This window comes from Odontesthes bonariensis, chromosome 4 (genome assembly GCF_027942865.1).
Source record: "Odontesthes bonariensis isolate fOdoBon6 chromosome 4, fOdoBon6.hap1, whole genome shotgun sequence".
Taxonomy (NCBI): domain Eukaryota; kingdom Metazoa; phylum Chordata; class Actinopteri; order Atheriniformes; family Atherinopsidae; genus Odontesthes; species Odontesthes bonariensis.
Window position 1 is genome coordinate 32,517,510 of NC_134509.1, and position 19,419 is coordinate 32,536,928.

A 19,419-nucleotide genomic window follows, 5' to 3' on the forward strand; every position below is an offset into this window, starting at 1 on the left:
AGATGTTCATTTTTCTACATAGTTAATCGCTTATTCATTCCAGTTGTATTTGCACTTTCCTTGCACTGCATGTTTTAAAAGCAGCGAATCTCTCTTAAAATTTCTGCTATTATATCTTTCCGCATGCTTTTTTTCTTCTATAAAAGACACAATTGAAGTGTAATCAAGTAAAAAAACGTAAAATTTCATCTTTCATTGGTTTGTATTTTTGGAATATTGCATTATATTTTACAGTCAGATGACTTGTTTAGAAAATATTAGTTTTCTTGGTGTGGCTGCTACACTAAGGAATTAATTCATGTGATGTTATACAACCATAAAATAGATGTTAAAGTCTTGAAACGAAACCCACGATTCTCTGTTTGGGCTGTGCAGAAAGCCGAGTTTTCATCAGACAGAGGAAACAGATGTGCACGCTGCCCTGGGGATTTTTCAACTCTGATATGGAGTAGTTTCACTGCGTTTCGTTCCGTCTTTCAGTTTTAGCCACATTATCCCCGTTCATCTTACAGTGTTTATTACTTCAAACCACTGCCTTGCACCAGTTAGTGAAAATAAAAAAAAATTCAAAACAGTAATTAGCTCAAAAATAGAGTTATCGATACTGAGTAGTTTGGAGATGTTTAATTTAGCTCGTTATTTCTTATCATTTATGAGAAATAATCATATAATTTAGCTCATAATTTTCCTGGTCTTCTTGATTTCTAGTGTATAAATACGAAAGTTCGAGGAATGTAACCTTTAACCATGCTACTCTTGTCACAGAATAATTTTCTTAGAGGTTTCTTGTCGAAAGAAATTTGGACAAAAACCACTCGGCCTGTTCTTTTTACAAATACTCCACTTTTGGATTTCACCTCGTGCGACCCTCCGCCCTGCCTGCCTAAGTGAATCACTGTGCTGACTTCAGCTGACATTGTCCACAGAGAATCTCTGAGCAGCTGAGCTCATTACTGAGGTCATGGGCCGCAGATTAGCGAGACAGATTACTCCTTGAAAGTGGGACAACACATTTGTGGTCCACATCTCTTTTCATCTGTGGGGTCACATGCAAACATCATAGAGCTGATATGGAGATGTAACTTTCTGAATTAGGTGTTTCAGTCCCCCTGCATATAATAAACTTGATAGACTCGTTGTAGTAGCTGAGATGTTAAAGAATAAGATAAGAGAGAGGAAAGTTGTGTCCATGGGGGATCTCCTAAGTGTAATAGTAATCTGTATCGTGTGTGTGTGGATGGGTGTGGTTAATGAGTCATTTCAGGCCTTGGTAACAGAAGAAGCACTCAGTGGGGTTTTTTTTATGTTGAAATTCTGTAGAAAGAGGAAGTGAATAACTTACTGACAGCAAAGTTCAAATGAATTCACACTTTCCTGCAGTTCAAGGGCTCCCTCTGATGTCAGGTCTTAAAGCTGCAAGCAGTGACTTTCACTTTTAAGGCATGATGTTGGAGAGGCAGGAGACTTGTCAAAGTATGTCTGAAAATCGACTTACCTGTGTCATTAAGTGGTCTCAAAATAACCCTCACGTAGATTGGCAAAAAAATTAATGATTCTACTTCATTTAGCGTGTTTCAATTTTTCAAACAAAAATGCGTAGATGTAAATTTACACGGGTTAAGATAGATAGATAGATAGATAGATAGATAGATAGATAGATAGATAGATAGATAGATAGATAGATAGATAGATAGATAGATAGATAGATAAATACTTTATTCATCCCAATCCCACAGCATACAGTATAAAAGATATGTAAACAATTAAAGGAATTAACTATAATATTAGAGGAAGAATTGCAAGGCGACTCTGGTTTCAAACCTTTGGATGTGCTGGGAGCTTTATGTGTGGGTATGGCATGTGTTGGTCTCTATGTTGTGGGATCACTTTGCAACCTTTCCTGGGTGGACGTGGGCTCCCTGAAATGAAATGTGGTATAACTTAACTTACCCTGACACGATGGATGGACGTTTTCTATGACATGAGTGGTACACTTCTTCGCTGGTTTGATCTACATATTTTCCAAAGAGGAAGAAGCTAATCCAGCAACAACAGTGCTTCATGATTGCTGGGAGTATCTCAAGAAAACAAAGGGATTTGGATGGGACATTGATGATACTGCAGGTCAGTATGGACTAAAAGATCTAACGTTCAGCCCTGCATTAGCTATGAGCAGTGTTCCGCCATGGATTCTTCCTGCTCCTGAAACAAATATAAATCTACTTGAGGAAAAGAAAGATCATCCAGATCAGCAAAGCTTTGCAATAGTATGTAAAAACTATCTGAGTTCTTCATATCATGGGTACATACACATTTACACAGATGGATCAAAAGATATACAAAATGGACACTGTGGCATAGGAATATATATACAAGAATTCAACCAAACATATGGATACAGATTGAGTAATTTATTATCAATATACTCAGTTGAAATGACAGGAATAATAACTGCTTTGAGGTGGATTGAGGAAGTTAAACCCCTTAAGTCAGTCATATGCACTGATTCAATGGCAGTCTTACAAAGCCTTGTATCAAGAAATTCAATAAGAGAAGACCTGGTTATAGAAATGAGACATCTGTTAGCACACCTTAGAAACCTTGGTATTGTAGTCCAGTTATGTTGGGTCCCAGCACATATTGGGATTAAAGGTAACGAAGTAGCTGACAAAATAGCCAAAAAATCTCTTAAACAGGATCACATAGCTATCCATATTCCATTGGGGAAAGGGGAAGCTAAAACAATAATTAAAGAGAAGACTATGGAAAGATGGCAGGAAGAATGGGATGCTGATACCAATGGAAGACAATATTTTAAAGTTCAGAGTCATGTTGGGGGGAAAAGGGTTACAGCAGTGGGTATGAACAGAAGAGAAGAGGTAGTGTATACTAGACTGAGACTAGGGCACACAGGCCTTAATGCAACAATACAAATAGTAGGGAAAAGTGATGGCCTTTGTGTTGACTGTAAGGTTAAAGAAGATGTAGATCATGTTTTATTTCATTGTACAAAGTATAATGATTGCAGAAAGGAATGGTTTGAAAAAGAAGAAGAATCAGGAATCCATAACATACATACTGGAGGAACAAGGAATGCAGAGAAATAGAATTAAGGCTCTTATCCATTACCTAAAGATAACAGATTTAATTAAAATAATTTAATATACATTTTGGTTTGTTTGTTTATTTGATTTGATTCTGTTTATTTGCTTTAGTTGTTTATTTTCTTACTTTAGTTATTATTTATCTACACTTCATTATGAAAAAATTATATAGTCTGGCCTGTTCCTTTACACACTCCTGTACAGTAGGTGGCGGTATACACACTAAATCCGGTAACCCGCCAATAAACAGAAGAAGAAGAAGCTGTTGCAGACTGAGGCGGAAATAGGGAAGCACCAGACACCAGTGAGCATTTTCATTAGCACTGTCTGATGTGGCTCAGAGCATCCGCTGCTGCTGCGTTTGTCGCTGTTTGTGCTTATTTTACAACCTTTTACTACGATCTGACGGAATCAGAGGAGGACAGGTCGGTTGTAGACTCTTAACTGCAGCTTTATGCTGTTTACAAGGTTAACTATTCGAAGGTATGCCAATTCAATTTGGGTGAACTTTTCACGCTCCATCCTTTTATTTATTTTTGTTTTACTGTAAAGCCATATATTACACTGTCGTGTATATCTGCAGTGCAGACGATATTTCGGCTCATTCTGCACTTTGACAGTAGGCTATCACGCAGTTGGATATTTCAGTGCAGTGTTTATAAGTTTATATGTGCGTAGTGATACTGTGACTAAGAATGTACTAATAATCAACCGCGATAAATTAGGAACTACAAACAATGAATAAATAAAACTGAGAAAATGTGTTTTTGAGGAGGCCTGCCTGGTCAATTACCTTCTCATCACGTGTGCGATTCAGAGATTTGGGGTGAGGTCATCTGTGGAGATTGAGACTGGGAACTGAAGTTGGTACAGAAATCGGATGTTTGGATGTTGGATTGTGAGGAGTTGTGTTTGATCTAGCCGAATAAACTGCGGTGCTCTGCTGTTTTTGTGTGGACAGCGTGGGATTTGTTGTGGAAAGAGTTAACTACGGTTCGGCCACCGTAGTTAACTGACGTACAACGTATCAGCCAATGAGAATGGCTGTGTTCGAAACCGCCTACTACAAACTACATACTAGAAAACGGCATACTCATCGATCAGACAGTATGCAGAGCGTTTACACACAGTGTCACACTTCACTCCTGCCCGAGCCGAAATCAGCCGGCCTGAAAAGCTGATTTCGCTTAAGCTATAAACTCTGTAAACTTTAGCAACATTTGAAACATTTTCAGGCGAGAAAGTAGTCATTTAGACCCCCAAGGTGTTGAAAATCTGACAAAATACCGGCTATTTACAACTTTGTTCCCACGAATTCGGCGCTAAAGCTAGCCGCAGTGAGCAACGCACTTCCGGTTATGCCGTTTTGACTGCTCTCGTCCCGTTAACGGAATTTGACCGTTCAAATGGCGATGGGCGACGTTACGTTGCATCTTGGGTAGTTTGAGTGTGACAAGTAACCTCATGATGAATACTCAACATTTCGGCGAATCTAGTATGCATCTAGTGTACATCCGGGAACTTAAAAAAGTATGACTAGTAGGAATAGTAGGAGAAGTAGGCGGTTTCGAACACAGCCATACTTTTTTAAGTTCCCGGATGTACACTAGATGCATACTAAATTCGCCGAAATGTTGAGTATTCATCATGAGGTTACTTGTCACACTCAAACTACCCAAGATGCAACGTAACGTGACGTCGCCCATCGCCATTTGAACGGTCAAATTCCGTTAACGGGAAGAGAACAGTCAAAACGGCATAACCGGAAGTGCGTTGCTCACTGCGGCTAGCTTTAGCGCCGAATTCGTGGGAACAAAATTGTAAATAGCCGGTATTTTGTCAAATTTTCAACACCTTGGGGGTCTAAACGACTACTTTCTCGCCTGAAAATGTTTCAAATGCTGCTAAAGTTATATATTTACAGAGTTTAGAGCTTAAGCGAAATCAGCTTTTCAGGCCAGCTGATTTCGGCTCGGGCAGGAGTGAAGTGCACTGTGTGTAAACGCTCTGCATGCTGTCTGATCGATGAGTATGCCGTTTTCAAGTATGTAGTAGGCGGTTTCGAACACAGCCAATGTGTTGGAAAAGAAACCCGGATGTTATGAGAGCTAGAGAAAGCTGAATAAAAGTTAACTGTAAGCTCGTGCCCTGCCTCGTTATTATAACAATAACACAACTGTATTCACATATTTCATTTAGCTATCTCTCCATGTGTAAAGTGCTCTGCAATTGGTTCAACGTTTAAAGAAATGTCCATTTGAATGTAGACATTTCTTTAATGTCGTGCAGCATTTATTATAGATTGTGTGTCCACAACTCCTACTCAGACTAACTACTAGCATCCCTAGAAGGTAGGCAAGTGAGCAGAAACGGGGAGTGGAAACAAAGTGGTAAATATGGTAAATTCAGTCATTTAAAATGACAAAAAAAAAAGGTTTTCAAATTGTGAGGTTGAAGACTGATGAATGATTGATCGTACACAGTGATGTCCTATGGTCAATGTTCCAAGGGGACCTTTACTGAACATCCAAGGGAGCCTTTTTTTATTTTGTTGGTCAGCAACATGTGGTTAGGTTATGTTATGTTATGTTATGTGAATATGTCACAACGTTGGATAACATGAGGTCTGCCTGTAAAAGCTTTGTGCTGCTATGTGAGAAACCTCCAGTCCATATCATTGTCATTAAAGTTCCATATGTAAATGTTAAAAGAAGACATCTTTACCATGAGTACGAGTATGTTTTTCACCTAGAAAAGCAGATGTCCATTGTGGTTAGGTTAATATGCCGTAGTCAAGAAAATAAAGAATACACAAAAATCTACATTTATCTCAGTAGGAATGTTTTTTAAAAAAAATATGGAGCATTACTTTAAAAAGGCTTGTAATCTCTTTTCAGTTCTTCTTTATGAACTAAATGTTAAGATCTTTTGTAATATCTTATCCTCACCTTGTTACATGTGGATAATATCTTCTAATTTTACTTTCAGTGGAATAAATTTGAGATAAAAAAAAAAAAAACCCAGCTCTTTTCTCACACATCTCCTTTATTTTCTCCTCACCCTCCTGGTTCTACAGCATGTCCTCCACCCTTCGCCGTCATGTCATCTGGGAGTCAGAGCGGCTGGTGGCCTACCTTCACCCGCGTCCCTGGACCCCAGGCTCTGTAATCATTGAAAGCAGGGCTCCTGGCAGCCCAGGAGGCAGTATCTTCCACCTGGAGGAGTCCGAGTACCTATCCTGGCTGCTGGGGGCAAGAACTGTGGCAGAACTGCTGTGCGACAGACTGGACGTTCGGAGGTGCGCTCTGGTTAGCAGACCCCACAAGGACAGACCTGCTCAGGTAAGAATGCCTGCGCTCTACAACCAGTGACAAAACAGGATTGAAGCTACTTTTCGATATTCTTTCAGAAGCATTAAATATGTCTTTGATGTAAAGTAACATAAGATGGTTGAATAAGAACATCAATACCATGTCTGTCAAGTATGACGCTAAAGTAGCAGTAGCATATTATTCACTGGGTGCATAAAGTGGAAGCCTGATTACATGCATTAGTTCTTTTCATTCAGCCCAATTTGTTTTTGTATGTGCCTGTAGTCATTAACTGAGGGCTCAGGTCTGTTGTGTGTGTGCTCTGGTTGGTTTAATTCGATGTAGCGACCAGAACAAACAGAAAGATGTTTGACAATGGATCTTTTAGATCTTCTGGTTTGCAGAGCCTGGCCTCTGTGGAGCAGGCTTGGGTTGGATGGGGTGCATCAAAGTAACATCCAGGACCAGAGCTCCTCCATCAGAATATTGGACCTGAAAGGTTATAGTTTATGGTCACCTCATGAATAGAAATAATGTCACAGTAACAAGCATGTTGGGCACTTTGGTTTTGTTTTCGTGGAGCTCGTAGTTTCTGTAACCTGTCATGTGCTGCACAAGTGGTGATTTTGAGAAGTGGACAAGCTTTAGTCAAGGGTGTGCGAGCAGGTTGTCTCCTCAGGCATTTCTGTGACCCATCAAGATTCAACACGGTAAAAGAAAACCACAAAGATTAAAACAGTGTTTGTGTGTGGATGATTCACGTCCTGTATGATTACTTGTGTTGCCATTACAGCGGTGTAGGTGTGGAATAACATTTGGACTGAAGACCGCAGTGAATCGAACACACCTCAAGCACGAGTAGAATCGGTCATGGCGCTCTGTTGAAGTCAGAATTCCCTTGAGCAGTGACCAATGTGTCATGCATGAGATGACCGCGTAAGTTTCACGTCACCTGCCACTTGCTGATCAAAGTTTTTCTCTGTGGTCTCTATAGATCCGTGTCCTCCCACTACATGGTCTGAATGCCGAGTGGCAACCTCACACAGCTGGGGAAGAGGAGCACAACACTCATGACCCGGGATACTGCAACTCCAAGACTGCCCCTCGATGGAGTGACTCCAGCCTGACTGATATCCAGAGCAAGATAAGAGCCAAGCTCCCATTGCCCAATGCTTCGCCTGATCTGACTTTCCTCGGGGACGATCCAACTCACTCTGGCCTTTTCTCACGTATTGTTCGCGGGGAGGAGCAGCAGTGGCGGGTGTGGGAGGATGAAAGCCATGTGGCCTTTCTCACTCCTTTCCCCAACTCCCCAGGTTTCACTGTGTTAGTCCCACGCCGACCCCTGACCTCTGATATATTCAAACTTGAAAAAGGAGATTATGAGGGTCTGGTGCTGGCTACTAAAAAGGTGTCGCACCTCCTTGAGGAAGGATTGGGTGCCTGGGGAGTGGGGCTGATTTTTGAGGGTTTTGAGATCGACTACGCTCATGCCAAATTGATACCACTGTTTCTGTCCTCGTCCGAGGCAGAACACAACGCCACAAAACCGCCATCTCCCCAGTTTCACCCCACTTATCCCGGATATGTCACATCAGAGGATGGACCTGAAGCCAGCTCGGAAAGTCTGAAGAAGGTGCACAGTAACATTACTGCAAATTAATGCTGTGTCATATAGTTTCATTCCCACTGTGGCAAAGATCTTTTTTCAGTCTACAATCTTAATCACGAACATGCCTCAGTCATTGCTTTGACTAATCATTGCTTTCTAAAATGCAGGGGACGAGTGTAGACCAGGGAATGTCCTGTGTGTTTTTCTTTTCTTTTTTTATTAATAATAAAAGCATTTCAAATTTATGAAAGACTTGATTCTGATAGGAAAATCCCGATTAAAAGCTCTCCATTTTAACGCCCCCATGTAGTTTACAATAGACCTAATAACACATTTATACATTTAGATATTCCTCTCATCCACATAAATGAGACTCGAAAGTGTGTGTATTTTAAATAATCATTTTCTTACGCTCAAAGTAATTGTGCAAAGTACATATTTTTTTTTTATTGAACACATTAATTGCTTTCAAAATGCTGCACTGAAAACTGTATTTTTTTTTTTTTTTTAAATAAACACTTGTAAGTTTGCGCAATTTATTTTTTTTGTTTAATTGAATTAAATTATACTTTAATAATCCCCAAGGATAAATTATAGTACTGCAATATAAATTATAGAGGGAAAAATTATAGTACGTAAATAAATATGAAGATGGAAAATAAAAAAGGATATATTTATTAAGATTTCAAGCTAAATTACTACTTACGTCAGTTGTGTGATATCATTGCACTTGATAGTTATATTGCTGTATTAATTAAAGTGTTATTCATTTGTCATCTTGCATTGTCTACATAACCTCTCATTACACCATTACTAATTGGCCTCACTGCGCTTTTATGGTTATAAGGCTGAAATAATAACTGTACTTAATCGGTGCTCTGTAAACTCGGCATGCTAATTGAGGGCCCCAGGCTGTCTTTGAAATAAACAGACAAGTATGTGCTAACAAGAGGGGGTCTCAAGCTTTAAGCACTCTGCTGAGGGTTGTCGTGCTGAAAGTTGAACCTGTGTCCCAGCCTTTCATTCTCAGGAGGACTGAAACTGCCTTTTATATATGTCATCATACTTCACATTTCCAGTTCCAGCGCAGTCTCATGGCAAAGGTGCGACACAGTCATGTATATTTAATCAATTGATTTGGGTCCGCAGACCCGATTTCCACAGTTCTTTGGTACTATTGAACATGAAAAATAACTCCATCGAATAACAGTGTCGCAGCATTTTATCAAATAGTTCACATTTTGACTGTTGTGTTACATTTGATTCGTAGCAAAGTTTATGTAAAGTCAACTGAAACTGAAACTCAAATTTAGAACTGTAGTTGGTCGCATTGTGTGCTTTGTCAGGTGAAATTATTCATTTACCAGTTACTGAAGTGACAGTAATCCAAGATAACTTTGCACTGAAACCAAATTATAGGGTGTGTGTTGAACTTTCCATGACAAGGCTTGATTAAACCTTAAGATCAAGTGCCTTAGGTGAGACTCCCTGCCTGCAGCACTTGCCCTGTACTCTTTCCATCTTTGTCATGTAGAGGAGGGGCTCGATGCTGCAGCTCAGATCCATGATGGAGAACACGCTAATGCTGATCTGACAGCGGAACTGAACAAACGTGTAGTATGATACGAAGGGCATGAGTGCCACAGGTGGCAGGTAGTTGACCACAATGATGATCATATTTATCAGCACTATCTTAAAGGCCTTCTTCTTCACCGGGTGCATCACCTCCTTTCCCGCCACAGAGCGGCGGAGGACCCAGATAATAGAAATGTTGCAGAAGACCATAACTGCAAATGCAAAGAGGATGATTCCGCTGAAGATGTCATTTACACTCATGACTCCCAAAATGGACTTTATCAGGGCATATGCCAGTGTCAGGCCCCAGACCACCACAGAAATGCCGATGCGGGTCATGTTGTCTCTGTAACTTGCAAAGAACACTGGATGGACCACAGCCATGTAGCGATCCACACAGATACACACCTGGGGTTGCAGACGAGAAGAAAGAAAGATTATGTCAGTGCTCTTGCCTCAACCAGGTACCTGATAAGGCTGGACATCATATATCTCTTTTGTGAAAAACATGAAAAAAAAACTTAAAACACTAACAAAAATATGTCTCCTGTTCCCCTCACTTCCTACTCTAGTTCCATACATATTCATACAGGTGCATATTTAATCATATAATATCTCATTTACACAAGTTTGATGATTTTTTTTCCCCCCGTCATGTTCTCTAACAATAACTTTAAAAGGGCCCATTTTTATCATGAAAGATTATGTAAAAGTTGGTGAGAAATTTAATCGATTTATTTTACAAAACTAAAAACCTGTACTTAGGTTATTTATAAAGCAGATTTAATTATATGTGGGAATGTTTTTGCTATTTTTCCAACATCTTATGTTTAAGTTTCGTAATTTTGGAGCCTTTATAGAGCAGTTTTGTGTTTGATTAAACAATTTGTTTAATCCCCACCAAAATTGATAATAAAGTAAAGTAATGAATATTAGCTGAATAACTTTGATGCTATTTGAGTGATGGATTTTTAAAGTTTACAAAAAATCACTTGTGTCACATGTTAATTTGGCCCACTGTTTTTAGAATCTGTAACTGACACAAATCCAACTGAAATCTGCCAAACTGATCAGAACTACATTGATAAAATACAAGCCATGGCATGAGGCATGTGAGCAAAATAATTGGCACATGCAACATTTCCAAGTAGGTTTTTAGAACCCTTAAAAAAATTGCGATCCATTCTGTGTTTAATTTAATGCATACTCTACAAAGCTCTAATATCTAGGATTTCACCTTTATATAGATTCACTACAATTAAACAAACAATCATAAGATGTACTTGTTTTTGGTGGGCATCAACCTTCAATAAAATTGGACTTCTGCATTTCAAAAACTTACCAGAAAGAGCGGTGCAACATCCTTGACCCCATAAGCAAATCTCTGAAAGTACCAGAGGTCATCATTTTCCAGCATCAGCCGGTTGACCATGTCTACAGGTGTCATCAAGCAGAAGTAGGCATCGAGGATAGCCAGGTTAAAGATGAAGATGTCCGATGTGGAAGCATCTTTTTTCCTGGCAATGATCTGCCAGATGACCAGGACGTTACACGGCGTCCCAACTGCCAGGTTAAACACCTTGACCCCAAAGTAGAAGACAAAGCCATAAGGAGCAACTGCACACACTGGAAACTGATACCACGGAGGAGGACCACGGGGACCCCCTATGTTTGAAGAGTTCTCGTACAGGCTGGTGGTGTTGAACATCATAGACTAGAAGTTTTGAGAAAGAGGCTGGGATGCTGACAGAAATGAAGAAAAGCAAAATTTGAGTGTTGATTACTCATATTTAATGCCATTACAGTTTGTGCTCCACCCAAAACCAAACAACACATCAACCATCTTACCTTAAAGCGTTTCCTGTCTTCTCTGCTCTGTGCACAGCTTTACCATATCTACCAGCACATCATTGGGGCCAGGAACTTATGAATTCACTCAACAAGAAACCATGTGCACTTTTTGATTGGGCCAGGGGTCATTTGCTCTTCTCTCTGAGTTTTTTTTTGTCCAAGGTAAGCTCTAATTGGTCAGTAATGATAATTAAAACAGTTTGGACGTCCTCAGTGATTGGATATTTTGGATATGTGTAAGGGGCGTGTTAAGATTGAGTTGGATGGCGCTGCTTTTGTGTCCATGTAAAACTCGAGCTGTAGGGACAAAAATGAAAAACTTGTGTACCCCATGTCATACCCTTGGGGACCTTAATAGTTGAACAACTTTCTCTGTGAACATATTGTTGATGCAGTAAGTGATTGGTGTGTAATTAGATAGCCTGTGATAACCTGCAGTATGTGCTGAGTTGAAGTTTTTATGCATGGTAAATATTCCCAGTTGTAGCATTATGAGACATCTGCCCTGTTTGCCTGAGGTTGCTTTTTCATTTTTCTCATTTGGTTCATGTTAGGTTGTAAAAAGACTGAAACCAGGTGTGTTCCTATGGGTATTATATCTACAGGTTTACTGCAGCTGAATTTTCATCGCACTGATGCAACTCTACTCTGTAAACAGGTGATGCAAGGAAGGCAAATGAGAAATCTAATGCAATGCTTAGACTATGTGAGAAAGTAAAACCCCATTGGGGATAAGAGCTCGAAAAAGCAAAGCAAACTCTCACATGAGGCACGTAGCATGTTTCATCACAGTTTTAATAACACTTCGCTTAGTCCTTATTAAGTAATCTGTCCATGTCTCCAGTGTATGTTTGTCTCATTTTTTGACATTTTACTTCGTGTCTTACTTCATTTTGGATTATTTGACTTAGTTTTTGCTACCTGGACTTGATTTGTCGTCACCTGAATGTTGCCTTTTGTTTCTTTAGCCAGTGAACTTGGGTCAAGCGGGACAGGAAAAACTTGTCACTACCCTGTAATAAGGGTCCCACTGCCCAGATCTGCCACCTTTCCTCTTCCATATCAACCAAAGCCTCCCTTTAAATAGATTAAAAACTCTCTTGCTGTTTCCAGGTTAATGCCAAACCATGCGCCGTCTTAGAAGGGTCAATACCAGTCCCTGTACCAGTGCCAGAGTTGTTCCTCGCCTGCTCCATAATCCAGGTTGTTAAAGTGATACTCCGGAGTAGATTCAACCTGGGGTCATTTGAACCGTGATATCCAGCCAAGTAGCCCACCCGCAGTTTTTTCGATATTGGCTGAACATCAGCTGAGTTACTGAGTTATCCCGAATAGCTTCGTACAAGCGCTAATGGAACCTGGCAGTATCTCCAAAATTACCACACTAAAATCACATGCCATGACACCAAACTTCTGCAGTAGTACAAATATGGTCTGTGCTCACCAAACGATGCAGTTTGAAGTTTGTACATAGTCCAGGAGTTTATTATTATCAACACAAGCCTGATAGCTTCTCTGCAGCTAAAGCTGCGTCGACGTCACTTCAGGGAGCTGGGAGCTTCAAAATAAGATGAGGGTTGATCTACTACTGTAGACAACAAAGCAAGGCTGCTCAATTTCTCCATTGATAAAATAATTTCACAACTCTACAACATAAAAAATTCATAAAAAAAACATGTAGAATATAGCATATACTTTGTTGTCTACAGTAGTAGATCAACCCTCAACTTACTTTGAAGCTCCCAGAAGTGACGTCGACGCAGCTTTAGCTGCAGAGAAGCTATCAGGCTTGTGTTGATAATAATAAACTCCTGGACAATTTTCAAACTTCCAAATGCATCGCTTATATTTGTACTACTGTAGAAGTTTGGTGTCATGGCATGTGATTTTAGTGTGGTAATTTTGGAGATACGGACCAGGATCCATTAACCCTTGTATGAAGCTATTCGGGATAACTCAGTAACTCAGCTGATGTTCAGCCAATATCGAAAAAACTGCGGGTGGGCTACTTGGCTGGATATCACCAGGCATGCAAACTTGCCACCTTTCGGCGAAATTCGCCGTTTTGAAATCAAAATGGGTCATTCTTCTGAATCGCGTAGATCCGAGGAGAAAAAAAAATGGGGGGGAGGGGGGGGTGAGCATGTCAACTAGCGAGTGGAACTGTGAACCTCAAAACAACACTAGACCTATCACCGCCGCTCTCTTCTCGTGACAACAAATGACTGACAAGAGTGGCGTGTGAGAGAAGCACTATCACCAATCAGAAGTGAGGAGGGCGAACCCCTATTCACCCCCACCCCCCCACCCCCACCCCGACCCCACACGGTGGAAATTGCGACAAGGACAGGTAGGGATTAATGTTTACAGTTGTTAACTTTGACGCTAAAATGCTACAATTTGACTGATGTCCTGAAATAGTCTTCATAACGAATTGTGTCGTTAGATCAATTAATGTGCTTTTAATAGTGTCTTTAATACAAGTGTCAGCTAAATGTCTTGATAACAGACTTGAAATAGTCTACAATTCCTCGATATTTCACCGCCTCACAGAACGCTGTTTGTGTTAGTGCTACTCGAGGTAACTGTAGAGTGGCTAACTAGCGCCTTCCACACAAGTTCAGGGCTTTGCTAATACTTTTAGCCAACGTCAATGGAGACCTTAATTGTCGCCGGACTTGGCTTTTTAACGAGGTATGCCCCTTTATAATACCCTCCGATAATCACGGAAAGGGAACATTTTGCCCATTTGAGGAGGTCGTTTCATTCGTCGTGAGTTTATCAATGCAGAGTCCGGAGAGCTCTGCCACAGGTCGTATTTGAGAGTGCGACCCCCATCCCCTCGCTGTTCGCCCACACCCCCGTTGATGATGACAGCCTACAGGTGCACTCGTGTTCATCCAGTATGATGCACCATCAATCGAAGTTAAAAGGGGCACAATGTAGGATTACGTAGTGCTCGTGACATGCATGTCTCAAAACTTACACTGTCATGAAAAAATGCCGTTTAACTAAGCTTGCCGCGAGAATGTTTTTCATGTTAGAGTGCCAGCTGTCGATACAAATTTGTCTCTGGCGGTACGTCAAGTGAATTGCTGATATAAGTTTTTCCCGTGGAGCTCCCCAGATAGCAAGCTGACATTGAAATGATATTGTTTTTCCATCTGAATCATCAGAATGGTTGACATTGAAATCTTGATGCAAAATAAATGTTGAATCAATATTGGCAAACTGATGAAAACCCGACACAACATAATGTTGACCGCAGTGATATTGAAACAACATTGATACATAGTTATCCTTAGTATGATTGATGCATCATTGATATTTGGTTTCCCGGGTGATAATAGTAATGTTGAAAAGTCATTGATTTTGAGTTGACCGGGAAAGATGATTGAAAAGTCATGGATTTATAGTTGACCGGGAGACCATCATGTGGTAGACCGGCGGTACTGCACCCCATCCCATTCATTTCGGAATCAATTTCAGGTAAGAAAGCACTTTGATTTAATCTTTTGAATGCTGAACTGCCCTACACAGTTAAATGTATAGTTTACATGGTGCATAGGCTAGATACTGTCATAGCATTCTGTTATAAATCAAGCAGAATTCCTCCGATCAACAACCCTGCAAGTTGTCAAAAGCAAGTTAACTGCAGGCTTCATAAACACCCTGACGAAATCGTCAGTTAGCTAGCAATGCTTTATTCACCGGTTTATTTCCCAGCAAGGGGTGTTACAGTATATCTGCATATCCTTGCCCTACCTTTAGCTAGGATCAGCGATCGAAGAGGCAAGGTGTCTAATAAAACGATTGAATAGGCTACTTAACAATCAGAAGATTGACTTGAATTCAACGTTGTCTGGATGAATAAGTTAGCATGCGCTAGCAACACGTCAGCTTGCGTGATGCCTGGATAGAGGCTGTCACTATCTTCTCGTCGTTTTTTTTTTTAATTAGTGGTTTATTGATTCAGAATTAAATTGCTGTTTACTGACATTGTGATTTACTTTTTCTCTTTTTTCAGATCATTAATCCACATCGTCAAGTAAGTCCTCAGTTTAACAAGCTTCGTCTTAAAATATGGATAGGATTCTATGTCTATGTTTGAGAGGGAAAGATAGCTACCACACACACACACACACATAGTGTTTCTGTCACAGGCAGAAGTCTGCTATGCTTAACTGAAATGTATTTTTTGCTTGTTTTTTTTATTTTAGATGCCCTGACTCAACGACTGAGTACTGCAAATACATGAATTCGCACAAGCTGTGCAGAGCGCTGCGCTACGCTCCAGACCGGGCGGGGGGGATCTGGACGACGGCCACTGCAGGAGATAGCCTCGCGCATTAAAAGAAAAAAAAGAAAAATGCAATAAAAACGATGTTTGATTTAAAAAAAAAAAAAATGCATGGGGTGTTATTTGTGCTAGGTGATATAGCCTACAGGCTTAGTCTGCTATAGTTTCTATATTTTGCTCATAGCCCATCCTGGCTGTAGATAGCAGGATTAATAATAATAATAATAAATTTGTTTTATATAGCGCCTTTCATGGTACTCAAGGTCGCTTTACAAGATATTAATGTTAATGGTCTAATAATAATGTTTTTAATATTTTAATTTAGACCTTTTTAGATTAAACCTGTGGTATAGGCATAAATACCATTGAAGTTTCGTTGATGATTTCAACATTGTTTCAATATCCATTGTAATCGAAATATCATTGAAATCTTGTTGATCTCTAGGTATGATTTCAACGTTGTTTCAATGATAATAGAGGGTGCAAAATGTCATTGAATCAACGTCAGAGTTCGACGTTGATTCAATGACTTTATCGTTGACAGCGGGATGTTGATTTAACATCGTTTCAATGACTATTTGCCATCTGGGTCGTTTGGCTCGGCATGCCAAACGTTCACTTTAATGGTTTAATGACAGCGGACCGCGAAAGTGGTCGGGAGAGTTATCGTTCAGGCTATTACTAAGCATAGGCTGTCTTGGGGCAGTAATTAATTAAACTTTTAATCCTACATACTTGTAGTATCCATTTAAGGACCATGGGACTAACTTTTTCGTTAAATTTAATGTAATTAAATGTATGATACTACAGTTAAATGTTTTTGAAGACCTGTGATGTTATATATCAAACACATAATAGTACAGTAAATGCAATTGATAGGCCTACTGTACCTATAAATTCATCTTTTATGCTGCACAGCTGTTCTCTACTTAATGCAAATGGGACATAATATATATTTTGTATAATTTACAACTTAATGCGTCTCATGTTTCCGCTTTTCCGCGCGTGCCGTGTGTCCGTGTACCCTTGTCACCTTTTTCACCCCTTACCAGTTTGCATGCCTGTATCACGGTTCAAATGACCCCAGGTTGAATCTACTCCGGAGTATCACTTTAAGGCTGCGGTCGGCAACTTTTTTTTAGTCATATTAGCTTGAACTGTCATGGGATTCTGGAAGTAGAATATTAAATAGGCTGTTTAGGAAAAATAACGAAATCTGTAGCTCCCTCTGAAGCCTGTAATCATGCTTGCAAAAACCGAGCGCTCCCGGCTGTTTTTAACCAATCAAGTTAGGGTGGAGGAATCCTACCTGTCAATCACAGCTTGTGCACACGCTGCTGAGCGTGAGTCTGCCCGCAGCTTGTGTGCGCTCACACTGGCGTGAACTCAAGTGCACAACCTCGTCCACAGAGGGGGAGGGGTTTGGGGGGGATTCGGAGCTTGTCAGAGGTTGGGGGAGGGACCTGAAAGTGTATCAGTTCGAATTTTCCGACTTTAGACTCGGAATTTTGAAAACCTGCCGACTGCAGCTTTAAATGCCTGCACGTTATGTCGATGCAGGGCCACCATCGGTGCATTATTTGTATCCGTCTTGGTCATAATTCTAATACAAAAATGACAATTTTACCAATGATTCATATTCTTTTTCTTGAGTTCCTTGTTCCTTGTACACTGGTGCATTACAGCACCTCATCCAATGTCTGCCCTCTTTTTTTCAGTGATTTTAGCAAAAGACATTCAACATTTTTCAACTCCTGAACCAAAGCCACAGCTACACCCGTCTCGGGGGCAGTGGCATACTGTAAGCCACTTAGATCGGCTCCATCAGACACTGTGCAAATCCAAATAACAACCAGAAACAAAGCCCCAGCTATTTATCACCAGTCAGTCTAAAAAGTATATGCTGGTCCAGTCTGGCTGATGGCTAGCTGTGTGTTCCCAGGTGTGGTGTTCATTTCTTTAAATATATCCTGTGTTGTCAATATGCTTTATTTGAGTTTTTCTATATTTTCTGTAAAGTACCGTGAATCACCTTGTTGAATTGTGCTCCATAAATAAATTTTCCTTGCCGTACATCCCAGCACGTTGTCATGGAAGAGCTGCTATTCTCCACATTCAGGCTTTCATTTAAATTAGTGATTTGGTGTCTGTTATTTTCAGCTGTACATCCAAGTATGTTTGATCTAATCATGTTTTTCTCTCAAAATTCTGCTTCACTCTAACATTTTTGCTTTAAAACAAACTCCATAGAGAAACGCTTTTTTTTTCAGTCATGGTTTTATGGTTATGATATGGTTTTATCAGTCATACCGTCTGAGTGGAAAAAAGAAAACTAATTCTGCTTCATTGAGGTTTTGCGGCCTCCATGAAGTTGCATTACTGCTGCAACATTGACAGGGGCAGATGAAACGGAAAACCTGGGCTGTAAACCTGCACCATTGGATGGCACTACAAGATTTTCTACTGTAGCAGTCACAGTGCCGTGTGAATTAAGAGTTCTTCAAACTCTGACGAAACCAACATTCCTGTGGGGGATATTTACGTTTCTGGATAAAAAACAGATCTTAATTTTCTTTCCACAAAGGAAAAAGAGACAGAAACTGCCTAATTTACAACAACCTTCGGCCTTTTGAAAGCCTGTGGGAGTGGAACTCCAACAGACGCTTGCCATAAAATTGGGATAAACTAAAATGAACAAAGGATCTTTCTGTTGGAAAAGTGGGAGACCTCAACATGTTATCTTGACCATAAATCGAAGTTGACACTTTAACACCCTTTTCCACCAGAGAACCGACCAGATGGCTACACACGAACTGAGAATACTTCACTAAGACTCACCTTTAATCGAATCTTAAACTATATTAAATGTGCTTGATAACCGTATACAATTTCTTTCAGGTTTCCAGCTAGATCACAAGACGCAGATAGAGATAATTTGTACGATTCTGGCTGAAATATTGACTGAGAAATAATCTTGTTGGGAAAAGACAAACTCGCCGATGGAACAACATTGCCCCCTAGTGGTCTGTAGTGTTGAACATTTAAGTCCCCACAGACCTAGTCAACCGGACAAGATATATGCAACAATTTAACTTTTAACGATGTCCCTTCAGCATCTATTTGGTATTTGTTTGGTGTCCCCATTGTTAACACAGAAAATTAACATTGTGTGGTTCGCTATCCATATGTCACGACTTTATAGATTCATCTGAATTTTGAGACTCTAATCATCTGTATTATGTTGTGTGTTATTTGATGTCTTTATATCGCAAGTCTATGTTATATCTTTAATCTGCATATCTTAACAAGATGTGGTGTTTTCAGAATCACCGAGACAAATGTTCTATGAGACGGAGTAATGGAGAAATAAGAGTTTCTTTGTTATCCAGAAATCCCCACATAAAAGCTGAGTAGATCGTCTTACACAAAGACACACAGGCAGACGTCACCACAGTTCAGGCATATCATTGGCTGAAAGAGTAGTGTAAGCTTACGTCATGCCCCGCCTCCGAGAGTCAAACCACGGAACCCGCGAAACCAGACTCAGATTTTGAGCAGACAAAGAGCAGAGCAGAGAAGAAGCAGTTTCAACACAGAGTTTCAGAAGAGAGTTTTTCAGAGAGAGAGAGAACAGGACAGAGAAGAACAATGGAGAATTGATCAGAT

The 19,419-nt window shown here is 40.2% G+C and overlaps 1 protein-coding gene across 2 annotated transcripts; it reads left to right on the top strand.

Moving 5' to 3' along the window:
• Window positions 1–3,370: 3,370 nt before the first annotated feature.
• On the top strand, window positions 3,371–8,808 carry LOC142378965 (uncharacterized). 2 transcript variants are annotated; one of them, XM_075463993.1, is made up of 3 exons: window positions 3,371–3,529; window positions 6,181–6,445; window positions 7,410–8,808. In XM_075463993.1, exons 1-3 carry the CDS (start codon window positions 3,435–3,437, stop codon window positions 8,076–8,078), a joined length of 1,029 nt encoding a protein of 342 aa, XP_075320108.1. In that variant the 5' UTR covers window positions 3,371–3,434; the 3' UTR covers window positions 8,079–8,808. The 2 variants fall into 2 exon arrangements, with proteins under 2 accessions (XP_075320108.1, XP_075320109.1); XM_075463994.1 differs by having other exon boundaries at window positions 3,437–3,587.
• Window positions 8,809–19,419: the final 10,611 nt, after the last annotated feature.